General features: G+C 40.6%; 2 protein-coding genes across 2 annotated transcripts in view; one reads left to right on the forward strand and one right to left on the reverse strand.

Annotated features, from left to right (window-relative positions):
* The window catches only part of LOC140356210 (A-kinase anchor protein 7-like), a 186,429-nt gene that overhangs the window by 143,187 nt on the left and 25,231 nt on the right, over positions 1-18,011 (reverse strand). The gene's annotated exons all lie outside the window — the stretch shown is intronic.
* Positions 14,413-18,011, forward strand: part of nkain2 (sodium/potassium transporting ATPase interacting 2) — a 180,714-nt gene continuing 177,115 nt past the window's right edge. Inside the window, exon 1 of the mRNA XM_072441066.1 lies at positions 14,413-14,581. Coding sequence (XP_072297167.1) covers positions 14,528-14,581 — 54 coding nt within the window. The 5' untranslated portion in view covers positions 14,413-14,527. The remainder of the gene's footprint in view (positions 14,582-18,011) is intronic.

Here is an 18,011-nt window from a genome sequence, read left to right on the forward strand (position 1 = left end):
CAAGCTGAAGGCCACACACATCAAAAGTGTCTTCTGTTTCAAGAGCTTAGTAAGTGATTTTGAGTAATTAGGCTTGTGATTATTTTATTCACCTTGAGTTATTACTTTAGTCAAGAAAAAGTCTTGAGCTCTGCAGTTAAAGTTTCTTTGCTTTAGCCAAAATTATTACCCTAGATTTGAGAGGTAATATTGTGTTCTCTTAAATCCAGTGACTAAAGTTTGTCCTTGTGAAGTTGACTTATATGATATAAATATATAACAAAGCTTCTCTTAAAAAGCACTTATTAAAAAAATAGCCTACCAGTTATCACCACTGCAGAATCCTTAACTGTGACATTATGATAAATATGCTGATTTAATACTGGTGTACAAAATGTTAAACGATCCAACTCCTTTAAAGTAGTTGGGACAAGAGCAGGTTGTAGAGGTGATTGTTCTGTGCCGCTTTTGGACAACAGTTGTTTGTTTGCTGAGCGAGTCAGGCCTGAACACAGAGCTGCTCGTGTTAGAGCTCTCACACTGCAGCATTTTCTAACACTCACATGTGTCACCTTGAGTCACTTTTGAGTATTGATGGTTTAACTCCAAATGAACTGTTGTTTGATTTGATTTGTACAGAATGTGCTGATGTGTGACCTTTGTGTGACTGTTACTTATTTTGTATCTGAATACAATTTTTGTGTTTCCCATCCAAGAGAATAGTACATTTGTGACAAACTTTATGAAATACGAGCTGAAAGCAGCACTCTGATTGGCTGTACTTGAGTGGTCCGCCCCAGTTTACTTGGATGTGGGAAAATAGCTGTTTTAAAGCTTTGCATGCGCCAAAAATGAATGTTTCAGAATATTAATCAGAATATTTTTTCTTCATTATTGTTTATTGTTATATGTTGCACCAAATAATCAAAGCAAGTTCCTAGGCTGTGAATTCTGTTCACTGACAATGACAATAAACCTTTTCTGATTCTGACTAATCATGTGCTAAAGGGTTTGTTAGAGCGAGACGTGATACACCAATTAAAGAAACTGTGAAAATCAGGTGCTGCATCTTTATGTCGTGCACACTATACGTAATCAAAATTGCTTTCCCTGTTCTGTTCTGTTAGCAGCAGAAGGGCCGAGGTCCGGCTCCTCACGGTGTAAGAGATCCGGCGTGTGATTGGATTAAAAGTGCTACCTTCAAGACCGCTCGAGCACAGCCCATCACAGATTATGAGATGTTATCCTTGGGCTTGTTAAAACCGGACGTGGTGTCTCTCCCCGCCGCTGGCACCTTGATACAACACGGTGATAAAGTACAAGAGCTAAATGAGCAGAGCTGCAGTCCTCACACTGTTTCATGTTCTGTTCATAAAGAGGGGACAACAGTGACCATGATCCTTTGCTCCAAACTGAGAACCCAATATGATTTCATTACTTAACACTTACATTAAATCTTAAATCTTTGGATGCTGCCCGGTGGTGGAGTGGTTAAAGCACAGCACACATGCGCCAGGCCGCAGTGTCGTGAGTTTGAATCCTGACTTCGATGGTTTACTGTATGTTCTCCCTTCTCGCTCCTCCCATTTCACACTGTTCTTTCCTATCAAATAAAGCCTACGGGCAAAAAACAAATTAACAAAAAAAAATCTCAATTCTTTGTATTTTAAATTGAATTGTTGTAGCGAATGATGATAAGGGTGATTTAGTGAATATTATTCTTCTGAAATGTGGGTTGTCACTTCATTCCACCCCGCCCACTTTTACTTCTGATAGCTGAACTTTGACCTGCACTTTTGTTGTTTTGACATTTCTGGTTAAAGCAACATGTAACTTTCTGGAACTGACACCTGCATGATTCCATGGAGATAGAGTTAAATCCTTACTCAGGAGCATTTTCCATGAAGATAGATACTTTTTACACCATTCTGTGGAACGTTATAGCCAAAGGAAGCCAGTTTTACAAGTACCAGTCAGGTTTGTGGAGATGCAAGCAGCTTCACAGGACTCATGCTTTTCTACATTTTCCGTGGCAAAAGAAAACAACCAAATTGAAAATAAAAAACATGCAACAATCAAGGACTGAACTGACATGATGATTGTGCCTCGTGTCTTCATTTTCTGTCGTCGTCTTTTCCCTTCTCTTTCTGGTCGTGTTCTGTTTCATGTGTTTTTCTGGTTTTATAATTCAAAACGGAGAAAAAAGGTTTTATTTTTGTGTATTTTTTTGTCCAAAAGAAAATGTTAACTTTTCATGAACACCCACTTGTCAATAAAACACTGTTTATCTGGTTGTCTTGAGAACGTCTTTGTAGTGCATATAACTTATTTTCTTTCAAAATCGGCAGCTGCAAACGGAAGGAAAAGCAGAATTAATGGCAACTCGCGTGGCAACTTCCAGAATAAGTCGATCAGTCACAACTTACATTCCAACTTTGACATTGATTGATTTTACATTAATTGGGGAGAATCAGGAATCCACAAAAACTAAAATAAACAACATAAAAAATATGAATTAAAAAAAGCTATCAGAGTTTTTTTTCTGTACTAAATGGGCCAAATTATCCTCCAAATTTGATTTATTCCACCAGATGACACACATCTGGCAAGCGCCTCCCAATTCACAAACTATACTGCAACCGCTTGTCATTCTCGGTGTAACAGTCACTCTAATGATTCGGTTATAAAGCCACGATTATCTGTGGCTTTTCCCAAGTCGTTTTAGAAGGTGTTCTAAAGAATCACATTCACAATTCTCAACTGTGACCTTTGAAACGGACCAGATTGAGTTTTAATATCGTTTGTTACTGATTAGCGAGCGTGACAAATAAAGACTATATTTAAACGTCTTGTCTTTCTTGCAGCCTAACTAGTGCATCCACCCATGTGTGCAAACTTCCTGCGCGTGTCAAAATGCATTTCTATTTATACAAATTCACTGTAAAATCCTGTCAAGATGTGCACAGAGAATCACGTTCACTCCTACAATCTGTTGCTCCATTTCCAGCTAACATCATTTCAGCGAGACGGCGGTACTTCTGCAAACACTTGGGTTAATTTGCTGTTCCTCGTCTCTTCATGCTTTAATTTGCACTTGTTTTACAACCACCTCAAATCAATCTTTTTTTAGGTTTCACTTATTTGATCCCAATTTAACTTCTTCTTCTTGTCCTGCCATCTGGCTCTTGTCGGTGCCTTTCCTCCTTCTCGCCCCCGACGTCAAAATAAATCTAAATCCTGCCCATCTCAATATCTCCAGGTGTAAACAGTGCATGGAAGTTTTAATGGCTTCCTCGGATAATTTCACATCTCCACTTCAGGAAATACTGCTTATTTCACTTTTTATTACTTTGACTGTTGTTATAATGATGATGTTGGTGAAAGTACTACATATATTGCAGTTATTAAATATTAAACTGCTGATATACAACTCCTGCAACCTGGCCCGGGTCCAGACAAAGGAGACAAAGACAAACAAAGACAACACTCTTGCATTAAGTTTCATTATGATAAGTATGAATTTATTATCTGTTTACAAGCACTTGATGGGTCTGACCCAAAGACCCATAAAATCAAATAAAGCCGTTGTTGTAATTAGGCTAAGGTTAAGCAATGCCCCAACTGGTTTGAACAACAACCAGAAACATGAGGTTGATGTTGAACATTTTTAGTGTCATTTGCACCAGTGTGTCATTCACAGTATGTCCTTCGTAGCCAGCATCAGACAGATGTGACTTTTTAACCAAACCAGTGAGTAAACATGCAAATATAAAGAGTTAAAGATGCAGCAGTGTGTTCTCACAGTCATTATCTAAACAAATCAGAGCAATTCTCCCCAAAACAAACGGGCACATATTATGCAAAATTAACTTGAATTCATTCCCACCTGTTTGTGTAATCCTCCATCGTTCTGTCTGTTTTCACCTATCCCCGCCCACATCCCAGTACTTAGTTGCCAATACCGTATTTTCCGGAGTATAAGTCGCACCAGCCAAAAAATGCATAATAGAGAAGAAAAAAAACATATATAAGTTGCACTGGAGTGTGAAATGTGGTTGCAAGTGTGAAAATAACAAATAATATCACATATAAGTCGCCCCGGAGTATAAGTATATAAGTATAAGTCGCACCCCGGCCAAAACGATGAAAGTGCGACTTCCGGAAATGACGCTATTTGAAACCTTAAGCCTCAAGACTCAAACCGGCTTCTAAAACATCACGTTGCCATTTTTCAGTTGGTTTGTGAACTCGTATTGCCCTTTTTAATGGTTCAGGTCGACAAACAGAAAATAAAAAGTACGTCTATACTTTCCCTCCATCTGGACCCTGACGTAAATCTAAAACCACGTGCCGCCCGTCTCCATCTCCCTCGCTGCCTTAGTCACTCCAGGGCTGATATTCCACATTTATAGTCTATATTTTTTTTCCCCCTCCCGCGCTCTTAGATGATGGCGAGATAGGCCGTGGTGTGGGAGGTGCGTCGTGTCACAGCGCTGCCATGCCGTATGTTTGTGTATATGCGCGCGGATGTGTACGTGAGTGGGCAGACGCTGCTGACATCTGCTGCCGACAGATAAAGTCATACTCACCTACTATCTCCATATCTGAAGGTGCTGCTGCCGCCGAGCCCGGGCCTATCTGTGTGGCTGCGCGTCTGTCACTTCAGCTCCTGTCAAAACCACATCCAAATGGGCCCTATTGATCCTAGCGCGCGGCGGCGATGGCGGCGGCGGCCATTGGTGCGCCCGGGAAAAAGCTGGCAGCGTGGATGTTACTGCTCTACTGACAGCATGGCAACATTTATGTTTTATGTTTATTCTGTGGGTGGTTTGTTTTAATGCTCAAATGCACATGCTACAATTTTGGGTGGATTTGATAGGTAAAAAATATATATAGAGACCAAACATTCTGTTCTGGTCTCCATGACGTCGGTCCCCTCCTTTTACTGGTGGGTGAGATTGATCAAATTAATATCTCAGTTTTGTTTTTTTTTTGTTTTTTTTTTGGAGTATCCTGATAACATTAAAAAAAAGAATGTGTCAGTCCAAAAGAAATGTGATTAATTTTTTGGGGGGAATAATCAGACAATTGTGAATTATCTGTAAAATGAACCACAAAAGTGCAGAAATATCAATTTTGTTTAACTTTTTAGTCAGTTTTTATTATAAACGTTAGACAAAGCGTTCAATTTTGCATATCTTCAAAACAACATTGACAATAATATCAACATGTTCAATATATTGCCCACCTCTAAGAAAAAACAACACTATTGGAGTTAAGCCATGTTATGTTTTTGCTAAACATTTTACTATTACATTTCATTTATATATTTTTTGCTTCAGTACTTTTTTTGATTGTCTTTATTTTGCACATTGAAATTAATTAATTAGCCACATAAATGTATTTGTATTTGTTTATTTATTTAGCAGGGAGAATACACATTAAGAATCATCTGTATTGAACAAATGTAAATATGCCGGATTATAGCTGCAAAGCTCATTTACATCCACAGTCCCTCGGCAGGTAAGAAAACAATACAAGCAAGTTTCTTTGTAGAGCACAATTCATACACAAGGCAATTCAAAGTGCTTCACACAGCAGGAAAAAGAAGCATTAAAATCACAAAACAGTTTAAGACATAAAGAGAAGAGTGCAATGTCAGATGCACAGCTGAAAAAAAACAGATTTGAACATTGTCAGAGTAGAACCTGTCTCACATCTTCAGGGAGACTGTTTCAGATTTTAGCTGCATAAAACTGATACGCAAATTCCCCATGTTTAGTCCTGACTCTGGCACCAGCAGGAGGCTGGTCCATGTTTAGTCCTGACTCTGGCACCAGCAGGAGGCCGGTCCATGTTTAGTCCTGACTCTGGCACCAGCAGGAGGCCGGTCCATGTTTAGTCCTGACTCTGGCACCAGCAGGAGGCCGGTCCATGTTTAGTCCTGACTCTGGCACCAGCAGGAGGCTGGTCCATGTTTAGTCCTGACTCTGGCACCAGCAGGAGGCTGGTCCATGTTTAGTCCTGACTCTGGGCACCAGCAGGAGGCCGGTCCATGTTTAGTCCTGACTCTGGCACCAGAAGGAGGCTGGTCCATGTTTAGTCCTGACTCTGGCACCAGCAGGAGGCCGGTCCATGTTTAGTCCTGACTCTGGCACCAGCAGGAGGCCGGTCCATGTTTAGTCCTGACTCTGGCACCAGCAGGAGGCCGGTCCATGTTTAGTCCTGACTCTGGCACCAGCAGGAGGCCGGTCCATGTTTAGTCCTGACTCTGGCACCAGCAGGAGGCCGGTCCATGTTTAGTCCTGACTCTGGCACCAGCAGGAGGCCGGTCCATGTTTAGTCCTGACTCTGGCACCAGCAGGAGGCCGGTCCCTGAGGTCCTCAGAGTCTGGGATGGTTCATATGGCACTAACATGTCCGAGCTGTACTGGTCATGGAGAGACTTGTACACATACAAATAGGAGCCACAGTTTGAGTAGATTTTCACACTAAAATGTGGTAACGAGGCTTCTTAATCTGCATAAATAGGTCAAGGTGGGAGTTGGCAGGCGTTGTGGGCACTTGTTTTTACCAGTGTGTGGAGAGTCAGTTTGCAGTGCATTTTAGTGATGATACCACCGATTTTTTATTTGATCAGATACTAATATCGGCAGCTACAAACGGAAATATTGCGATATTGATCAAATATTGATACTAGTGAGTTTTGTACTCAAATGCATTTCGAACTCGCATGTGTGAAAAACATGAAATATGAACAACTTATTATAAAAACATAAACTATATTATTGATTAAACTGTATTTTTTGAGACATTTTATGTTTTGCACAAGTACTAAGACTTTTCAATACCTCTGTCAGTATCGATATATCAATATTTGCTATCAATCAGTGTCAAATAAACCCGCTCAAAGGCATTTTCTTGTATGGACGTGTTTAATTTAATGCATAAAGCCAGACTTCCTTTTAATTTGTTTGATTGAAGTTCAGTTTAAGTTTGTTCTCTGGACAAACCAAAAACAATGTTATCAGAATGTTCCCTGCCCATTTAGACACATATTTGATTATTCAGTGCCTTTGTAAAGGATCTGTCTCCGTGTCTCTTTAATATTTGGCCCTTTTGTAAACCTTCGACAATTCTGACAGACAAACAATCAATGCCACACGCACCCTCAGGTCTACATTTATTGTACCGGTCAGGCCTATTGGACAAGCCTTGATTTTTTTATCCATCAATGTCAATATACTTCTACTCCTAACATTCACCTGCAAAGACAAACAGTCATTTCTCGGCTTGAAATAACGACTGTCCCGGACTTGCATCACCAAAGTAATGTCTGCTGCTTGAGTAATGTTTAACAGAATACATTAGCCCAATGTTTCCCATGATAACTCTAGTTAAATTGGTTGGGTTTACACACATTTGGAGCATTTGTCTCTCGCTGAACATAACATCAAAGAACTGTAATTACTTATATTTAGTTGAGTCCTTGATGTTTGCAATACCTAACGTCCGCTGTCATTACTGCATTTCTCATTAACGTGTAATTGTACCGACGAAGAACATTTCTTTTTCTACCTTGATCATGCTCCGATGTTAAATACTTTTTTGTGTTCTTGTAAAATGACTGAATGCGCTTTCAATTCTGTCCAAGATTTACACATTTCACATGAAGGCGGAAAGAAATAAAAAGGCCAAAATTGATGGAAAAGAAAGGCAACACCGTCATATTCATGTGCAATTACTGTCGTACTCACAAGCAATTAAGGCCACATTCATGTGCATATAACTGATGTAAATAAGAGTGTTTTGTTTACTTACCATTAGTATTAGTATTATTTAGTCTTATGCTAGCTATTTTTACTTTACTTTATTGTATTATTTTATTATTATTATTTTATTATATTTTATTTTTATCTTTATCTTTTTATTTTATTTATGTATTTTCCCTCCACTCCCTATTAAGATATGAGAGGAATTTGTTAATAAGAGTTTCTTGTTTTGTTTATAAGAGTGTTTTTTTGTCCTTTCCCCTGTATCTACTGCGTATGACAACGAAATTTCCCCATGTGTGGACAATAAAGGATTTTCTTATCTTATCTTATCTTAAAAACGATGAAAGAAGAAAACGACTCAAAGGCAGAATATGACATGACAGCCAAAAGTGACAAAAAGGTAGAAAGTGACCGTGTGCTTCTTCTGCCGCTGAAGTAATGGGTTAATTACTTTGAGGAAACATCAAGGGCCTCAGAAAGAAGAGAAAACTGTCCTGAAACGAGGTGTCAGCACTAAAGAGGACAAGCGAGATGTTCTGCACATAGAGAAATGAGAAAAACCTGAAGAGAGCCACAAAAGAGCAGGCAACGGAGAAACATTTACAACAGTCATCCACAAAACCCACAGCAGCAGCATGAGACCAGGTTGTTCAGGAGGAATTTAGAAAAGTCGATATTGCCAAACTTGAAACATCTCGTCTACAAGAGGAACTGTGTACGCTTTCAAATGAAACGCCGGTGGACATTTCTGAGCTGCTCGGAGTGCAAAAAATGACACTCAAGAACAAGATGAGCGAGCCTTGAAGCAGCACAACGCTCGAAGGAAATTTCAAGCTACGCAAATGTAAAATCAAGAGGAAGGACAAGACTGCACTCTTCAACAGACCATCAAAGAGCTCAAGGATGTCATGCAGGAAGAGAAAGACAAACTGCACATGGCCATGAAGCAGGTGGAGCTAAAAGTGCATGAGACAGAGTGACGGAGGAGAAGATCTGGAGGTGAGGATGATGCAGAGGAAGACCAGGAAGATGGCTGCTTTTAAGGTGGAGCTGAACGGGATGCAGCAGGAGGAGAACACACACCACATGCTGGAGAAGGTTCATGCATGTAAGAAATAAAGAAAAAACAAAAGTAATAGCAAATGTTGAGGTGTATTTTGTTTGATATGTTATTCATTTGTTCCCAAGAATCAGACGTGGGCACAGTACAAACAAAACACTGAATACACTGGAGTGATGCAGAGTGTTAATTCTTTATGTGTGTGTTGGTACTTGTGTTGGATGTGTGTGGAGATTGCGTGCTCACTGTGTCCTTTTATATTCTGATTTCCGCTGTGAGTCTAAAACTTGCACAGTTGGCAAATCATCCTGCTATTTCTCAGCAAGATCCAGGCTCAAGATCTGAAGATGTTCCCCGGGCACTGCGCTGCTTTTGTTCTCTGATCCTGACATGTTAACAGAGTTTTGTTTTTGTTTTGTTTTTTAAAGCAAATTGTTCAAAATGTTCTCTGGTAATCTGATGTTTACTTGAGCTAAACTTTATAAACTGTTTTCTTTTTTGTCTTAAAGCCAATCGGTCTGGCCTCATTTGTAAAGCCAGGGAATAATTAACAGAAACGTTGTTATTTTCGCAATCGTTGCAGTAAAAACAACTGTTGATAATGACATTGAGTTGTGAAGAAGACTAGTGATGTCATGAGGTCAAATTTTTGTGAGAATGTGAGAATGAACATTGTGATTTAAAGTTAGTAACATCACGACCAAAACAACGATAAAACCATTTGTAATACGAACAATTTTAGGTTTAATTTTTTGATTGAGCAGAAAGGACTTGATTTTGCCTCTAAAATCATCACATTTATTTTAATTGAACTGAAAAAAGACATAATTTAGTTCAGAAATTGTCACTTTTCGACAAATTGAATTAAAAAAAAGAAGAAAATCCCCTAAAAATTTCACAATTATATTTTTTTTAGTCTTTATGATGATATTGTGACCTAACAAATTATGAATATCATTTAACCTTGTCATCTTGACATCTCTAGTCAAGAATAAACCAAATCATGAGTTTGTGTGGCTTCATTCCCGTTTCTCCCAGCTTTACTACGATGCTCTTCTCTTATTATCTAACTCATTTGCATGCATTAACAAACCTAACAACACCAATCAAAAATAACACGTATAACTCTAAAGAAGAACTCTTATCACAATATTCTTGTAGATGTCTTTCCTCGACTGCACACTGCAGATCCGATGCCTTTACGGACATCTATCAAATCATCCAAGCATCATTTTCACTGATGACTGCCCGTGTCCACCGGGGATCTCTGCCTGAGGAGAACCATTTCCATGCCTGCTTGGTCCGAGCCCTCTGGACGCTGGTCAATAACTCTTATTAAAAAGCATGTGATGGATGACAGCAAAACAATGAAGAGGGGGAGAAATTGCCAGGAGGACAGTGGAAAATGGTGGAATATGAAGGTGATATTACGATAGGAGCGGGTCTCAGAGATGGTAGGATGCAGTGACACGTGGCCCCTGGGAGTCCACCATTATACTTGCTCCTGTCAGTCAAGATTAGCTGCATAATTAAACTCCTGTTGTGTTGCGCTTGTGTGTCTTTCTGTGCGTCTAGGTGTGTTGTTTTCTTGCGTGCGTGTGGGAGGAGTCCGCGCTGACAGAGATTGATGTGGAAGGGAAAGCGGGCCATTATGGAAGCACTGATAGCTTCCACACCTCTCTGTGTCCTCAAAGTACTGCTCCATGGACCCCCCCAACACGCGTGCACATTGCAGTGGAAAGAAATGCACAATAGGGCCTAAATGTGTGCTCCGGACTGAAGAAACCAAACGAAAAACAAACTGAAAAACTGCTTATATATGCAATTGTATTCTCATTTTTTTTCTCTTTCACAGCTTATTTTGTGTAGCTGTACGAATTGCAATAATTAAAAATTGATAGTTAAAAGGGATGACGGGGCTAATAAGCAGCTATGTGATATGGTCCATAATGCGGTTTAGTATAAAGTCATGTAAAACTTAAGATTTGGCAGAATAGAAGTTTTAGAAACATATTTTGAATACAATCATCTGTCTTGTGGTCATTACGTATTATATAGCTGATTATCCCAGAGCAAGCTTTAAGACATCTATTATGAACTTTTCTCCATGGGAAAAGATTATGGACATTTACTTTATAGAACCAAGTGAGGGACGCTCGCTGTTGAGCTCATTTCATGCTGCAAAAATATAAATACAAACCAAACACGACATGGAGCCTGATGGTGAGCTCTACACTGAATTAGTAATAATTAAACAAACAAAAAAACATTTTTGTGGCAATCCTAAATGTGGATATGTATTTGTATTTTTTCTCTATTCCCCTATTCCCCTATTCTATTCCTCTATTATGTTGTGTAGGAATTGCTTGTTTTGACCAGTGAATTTGAAAAGAGTCTTGTATGTAAATGTAATTTATCCTTTACTATTTGTGGTTACATTTAGGCAAACTTGTTTAGTTTGACTCCAAGCTTCATAATATGTCACATTATAACACACATAACATTTTAAAGAAAAAATACACTGCAACATCACCAAGTTCCTCCATAACTTACTGTTTACATGAAAATAATGTAAAATGCTGCTTTCATTCAGGATTTTCCTCATTCAGTCAACCTTGCCGCCGAGAACTAAAAACCTTAATTTTTAGTCTTTTAGGCATTTATTTTGACAGATTTTGACGAATACATTAAGGCATGGACATATTTGTTTTAGCAGCATTGCAATAATAATCATAGTACTTAACAGCCATATCACACCTCACAATAAAAAGCTCTGAGACATGATCCGCCTATTTTCAATCATCTCATGGCATGTTTTTCCACTGTTATTGTTTAATATTGTGCAGCCCTAAAGTGGTTTTAATTGGTCGGAAACAATGTCATGGACTAATTTGCCTGAGCCCAGCCTCAGTCAACGTGGGATCAACAACTGAGAGAGCGGAGCTAAATTAAGTGTCACTCATAAAAGGGGCCAATCACCCTTTTGAAGCGTTTGACTGCACAGGACTTTTATTCTTTGGCGTAATTGACGGATAGTTGAGAGAAATGTTTAAAGCGCTACATGATTTTTTAAACGCACTCTGTCCACTTTCAAATTACTCTAACTTAATAGCGAGCCCGCAGCTTTTAATTAATCAATGGGAATATAATGATTATCTTGACAAGTCAGACAGGCTCCCGCTGTGAATGGAGAGTGAGCCGGAGAGAGCCGCGGAGGAGGCAGAGCGCGAGAGCCGCGAGTGACACTGATGATTACCGATGGTTAAAGGCCACGTTCTGGAGCAGCTGCCGCGCATCGACCTTCTGCCGCTGTTTGTGTGCCGTGCGCGAGGCAAACGCGCCTCGCCGCTCCCCTGCCGCGCGAGCGCCTCACCAGCGGCGTCAAGGCGCACGCACGCAGCGGCGACGCACCCGGAGAGCCGGACGGGGGACCTTCAAGGTAAGAGTGTTGGGTACAGTGTGCACAGTTAAGAGGTAAACGCATGTAAATGTGGTTTTCTACAACACGCTAATGTGGCTTTGTACTGACACTGAGCTATAACATTGAGCCGTAGTTCTTAATGTAAAGCCTGCGGAGACTTGGCCGTTAGACCAAGACAGGTCAAGGTCTGGTGGTTTGTAAAGCCTGTTTTTTGAGTAGAGAAAAGTAGGTTGTAGCACGTTTCAGGCACATCTCTTTAATCAAGCGTTTATAATCGACTACAACTTAATTTAGCGGACACATAAAAGCCAATATATAGCTGTTCAGTCTGGCTACTTAGCTGTAAAAGGGTCTTTTCCAAATACCAAATGTTTTTATAAAGCGGTAAGCCAAATTTATTCTTCAAATTAGCTTACTGGCTTGATGCCAATTAAAAACAATGTCCCTATTTTTTATAATAATCTCTTGGTTCACTGTTTGATTGGGTTATTAGATTATAGACACACCCAGATGCTAAAATGTTGGCTATAACATTGACCCTACAAAAGAAAATAAGGTAGGCATTCATTTATGGCTAATTAAATCACCAATGAGCCAAAAGCCCTGAATGTCTTTTCTTGTTTTTCTGTATATATATATATATATATATATATACATATATATATATATATATATATATATATATATATATATATATATATATATATATATATATATATATATATATATATATATATATATATATATATATATATTTTACTATTTTATTTTTCATTAGAACATAGCACAACAACCTGAATATCTTTTGCTCAACTGTCATCGACATTCAGCCTCCCCACAGCCTCCACCCGTGACTTCTCCACCTTCAGGCTTCGCCGCACACACGCGCTCCACACGGTGCTTTTATGTTGAAGAGACGTCCCGGAAGCGTCGCCTTGCCGCTCACAGTGCCTCTTGACAGCTGGCGGGCGGGAGACGCTCCTCTCGGCTCTCTCTCCGGTCCGTTAGTCCATCCCGGTTCCCATTGTCTCTCCTCCTCTCTCCGTCTCCACTCCCTTGAAGACGCGCCGCGGGGAGCACTCAGTCAACTTCGCCGCTGTTTTTCCCCCCTCCTCATCTCAACCTTCTCCGGACATTTACTTTGAGTTACATTTCCCACCCAGACCCGCGTCTTCTCCTCCTCTCACATCCCGGGAGCGCGCGCGGACCGAACCTCCCGAGTGTCCATCCCCCCGGGCGGAGGTGGAGGTTTATCCCCGGAAAGGAGGCGCTGGATGCGGGAGCGGGAGCTGAGGACGGGCGTGTGTCGCGCGGAGCTAATTGAAGGGGAATGAGCCTCGCGGGACGTGGAAAGGGTCCAGTCTCCGGAGGCTGTTGACGCGTCCAAAAACAGCGTTCAAACTAATTCACGCACCGGTTTTTACGCGTGGAGAAACGTGTCTTACAATGGCCGGAATACAACTTTAGAGTGAAATCTTGTCGTGGATGAACCCCAAAAGGATGCCACTGTGACTTCCCCTGAGAGAAGGAGAAGAGGAGGAAGAAGAGGAGGAGGCGAGAGGAGCCAGCTTATGAAAGAGCGAGGCAACACTTACACACTTGTTTTTCTCGCTCTTATCTCCAGTTTAGTCCCTTTTCAGATGAGCTAAAATCGCGTGTTATTGGGAGTAATTACGACGTCACCCGCTGGAAAACGTGATCCCAACTCGAGTTTCAAGTCGCGCGTTTCGGAGCGTGCTGTCAAGGATGCAAGTAGAGGTGAAGTGGACTCCTTCCTAGCCCCTTAGGTGGACAATTAAAGGCTTTGTGGGCACGTGACGTCACAGAGGTTGCATTTCTTTTTCCTTCCCCCCCACTGCTCTCCTTCTTTTTTTTGTTAAGAGTTAATCAAAATTCACAGCACTTGATCAAATTGGATTTGCCCGGGAAGCCAACCAAGTCTGATTTCGGACCAGACTCAGCCCCCTTCAGTCCATTTTTGACCCGGGACCTTTTGCCCAGCGGGAAACCAGGTGCGCCCACCTATCCAGCGCTTTTACCTTGAATTTGGGGGAGTTATTCAGTTTTTTTTTTCTAGACAGGGGCAGAGCTTGTGTATTTGTGCTCCAAGTCCCCCTTTGGCCGGGCTGACAGCCAACCAGACATCCCTTTGGGGGGTCGCCCCTCTCTTTTTTTGTTTTCATCCCTGCCTATCTCTTATTTTGGAGAGGGGGGGGATTCAAGGGTCCAGCTGGAGACCGGGGAGTTAGCTTCGACCGCGCCTGAACCACCGGGGAGAAGGAGGCGGACGCCATGGGGTGCTGTAGTGGCAGGTGTACCCTCGCCTTCATCTGTGGAATGCAGCTGGTAAGTGCACGATCAGTTGAGTGTGTTCCAGCAAATGTCGGATTGCTCACTTTTTGTTGTTGCCGCCAACTGGAAAGCGAGTTATCACGGCAGATCAGATGTGAAGCGCGGGCTCTTGAGTGATTAAAAGCTTGTTATTGCCGTTTACGCGACTTGGAACAAAAGTGCGGCGTGATTGATCGCCGGATAAAGGAAGATAAATCGTCTGGAGGTCTTGTATTAGGAGTTAACAGATGCGTAAAAGGTCATGATACAAGGTCTGATATGGTTTTGGTGATGTATCGGTTTTGGCTGGAGACTTTAAGCCGTGAAGCCGGTTGGGAGGATTGATGGAAGGCGCAGAGGACAACCTGGGGCAGATGGATGAAGGGAAGGCGTAGGTGCATCATGTGATTTATGGAGGGACAAGGCGGGAGACGAGACGCCGATGTGACAGAAAACTCACGGAGCCACTCCCCTCCCAGTCTGCCTTTGTATGCCTCTTTCCTTCATCACCATCTGTGTCACCGCAAACCAGTGCCAGGCCAAACGCCGGGGTGGATCTGCTCCTGTCTGCTATTCATTTCAATTGTCGCTCGCGCTATGGGAAGTTCTGGTCCGCTCTGAAGTCCCAGGCACGATTAATCGACTTGAAATGCGTGTTTATTTATGGTTCTGATGATGAGGGTGATTAATGCAGCATCAGATAGAAGTATATTGCTCAGATAATGCTATGGGAAAACAACCAGGTGTCTTTGAAGTATCGTACTATACTATAATGGGAAAAGGTTGGATTAGGTTCAACTTGATTGCCCCCTCTTTCCCTAAAATTGCAGAAAAGCTGTACTTAATTGTGTTTACAGGCAAAGTAAGGACAGTCACTCCAGTTCAAAAAGTCAATTTTATTCCCAGTCATGCCATGTTCCTTATCTTTTCTTTGACATTGTCTGAATAGGTCATTTGCTCTCAGATTTGAAGCTCAATAACAGGGTTATCAACTGCATTTCAGAGAGAGAGAAAAAATAAAATCGACTTTGTGTTTGGTCTCTTAGTCATAGTGCAAAAATAGTCTCGGCTCTCTGACCGGCTTCAATAAACCAATTTATTTGTAGATATTTCAGGGTAGTTTTGTACTGGAGCTTATCGTCGATCTTTCCATCTAACACTGCCACTGATGGAACAAGCTCAGGCGGTCAAGGGTGAACAAGAAGAAATAGAGGAAGAAAGTGTTTTAACGTCTAATTAATGTGACTATTATTGACTCTTTTTGTTGCTTTCCTACAGTGATTTCTGGTTTGCCAAATACATTTTTGCTCTGTGTTTGCTCTGACCTGGTCTTCAGTCTAAAAGTCAGATTGTCAGTAGATAGTTAGTAGGTAAAATGCATTGTTTGGTAACATTTCATTAGCTTTAAAATGAATAAACCTTCAGAACTTGTAAGAATAGCTCCATATCTGTAGCAGTATATTTTCTGGACAATACGTCGCACCTTTTTTCATAGTTTTGGCCGGGGTGCGACTTATACTTATATTTATACTTATATACTTATACTCCGGAGTGACTTATATGTGATATTATTTGTTATTTTCACACTTGCAACCGCATTTCATACTCCAGTGCAACTTATATGTTTTTTTCTTCTCTTTTATGCATATTTTGGCTGGTGCGACTTATACTCCGGTGCGACTTATACTCCGGTGCAACTTATACTCCGGAAAATACGGTAGTTGGTTATTCTTGCGTGTCAGAAGATATTTTGTCACGAGACAGCGAGAACTTGAATTTGTTCGGACGGCCAATCCACTCTGAGCACCACAGTCGCTTCTTCAAGGATCTGATTGGATTTGTGTCCGCACATTAAGGGCCTATTTGTATCATGATGTGTAATTACGGAATGGCCCTGGTGTATAATGCTCGGCTTTGTATGCTTTGCTTGTGCGGCGCAATGTTTCAGCCCCGGCTCAGTGCTAAAGATAATGTATTCTACTTTTCTGATCCGCTGAATGATCCTAATGTTGTCCCCAGAGTGCCGTCTAAATGGGCAGTGTGTGCTTTATAGATTTGACTTTGTTTACACGCCACTGACATTTGGAACAACGGCAGAGATTTCTTCTTTAAAAGTGGTTCGCAAAGATACAAAAAAAAAAAAAAAAAACTGTCACCTGAATGTTAAGTTTGTTTAATATAGCCTTTAAATTAAGCGTTATCTGACATTTTGCCTTCATTATCTCTGCCGAAGACAATCGCAGTTATGGGGAATGTTTGTTTTATGTTTAAATGTGGAAAAAAGAAGTAAAATGGAGAGAAAAGAAGTGAGAATAAAATGAGTTTGGGATTAGCTTCACGTGAGAAAGATTCTGCTCTCTTAGAAGATAGAGAAGAAAACGCTTTTGGCCACAAAGTGTATTAGAGCGATGTGTAGTTTTGGTTCATTCTTTACCATTTGGAGATAAGACGCAGTGAATGAGTGAGTGCTTACTATTCCTGCCTCACAGCAAGAAGGTCTCGTGTTGGTGCGCTCGCCTGTTCTCCCCGTGTTTGGTGGATTTAAGACGGTTTCCATCGATCTGCGACATGAACAATAAGGTCATCTCCAGTATATCTACAGTACGTGCTCCTGACCATGAACCGAGCATTGAACTGTGTGGCAAATGTCTCCACGACAACAGAGACGACCTAAGAACGCAGCTTGTACTTGAACTGATATGAACGATATGAAAAACACGGTATATTCGATGACTGCGTTTTGTATCGCGACAATAATATTAGAAGGAGTAGTCGTAATAGTTTAATACTTTTTGATACAGTATGTTCTGAAATATTTGAATGACTTTTATTAGTAGTAGGACTAGTATGGATGTCACGATATCAAATTTTAGCGTTACGATTAATGTGAGAAAAAACATCACGATTAAACGATTATTGAGACCAAAGAACGGTGAAATCTTTATTTTCTTTCATTCCTGTCTGACATTTTACTGTTACAAAACTGAACTTTCTAAATGACAAAATCAAGTTAAATATGACAAAAACAGCCAGATAAAATAAAGTTATTTATATTTAAGTCTATTTTTTGGGCTATATATTGAACATTTGCTTCTAAAATTGGAATTATCATTATTTGGTTCTTGGTTGTGACCTTAATAATTACGATTATTATTGAGATCTTTAATTACTCTCTACTCTAAGTACATTAATAAATTCCTCGTCAAACATGACTCAAAATAAAAACAACAGAGACTGAACCAAGACAAAATTAAGGTAAAACTTTAAATTATGACAAACATTTGACATACAAATAAACTGTAAATCTCAGTAGATGTACAACCTTGTGTAGTTGCAATATATATATTCATTTCCCAGCGTTATTGGCATTATCTCATTATATTTTTGTGACATATCGTGCAGCAGGGTCAACGCTTTTGTACATTTTGCACTGCCCACGTTTTAC

This window comes from Eucyclogobius newberryi, unplaced genomic scaffold (assembly GCF_026437365.1).
Source record: "Eucyclogobius newberryi isolate DKJ021-1_F unplaced genomic scaffold, fEucNew1.0.hap1 SCAF_1, whole genome shotgun sequence".
NCBI classification, from domain to species: Eukaryota; Metazoa; Chordata; class Actinopteri; order Gobiiformes; family Gobiidae; genus Eucyclogobius; species Eucyclogobius newberryi.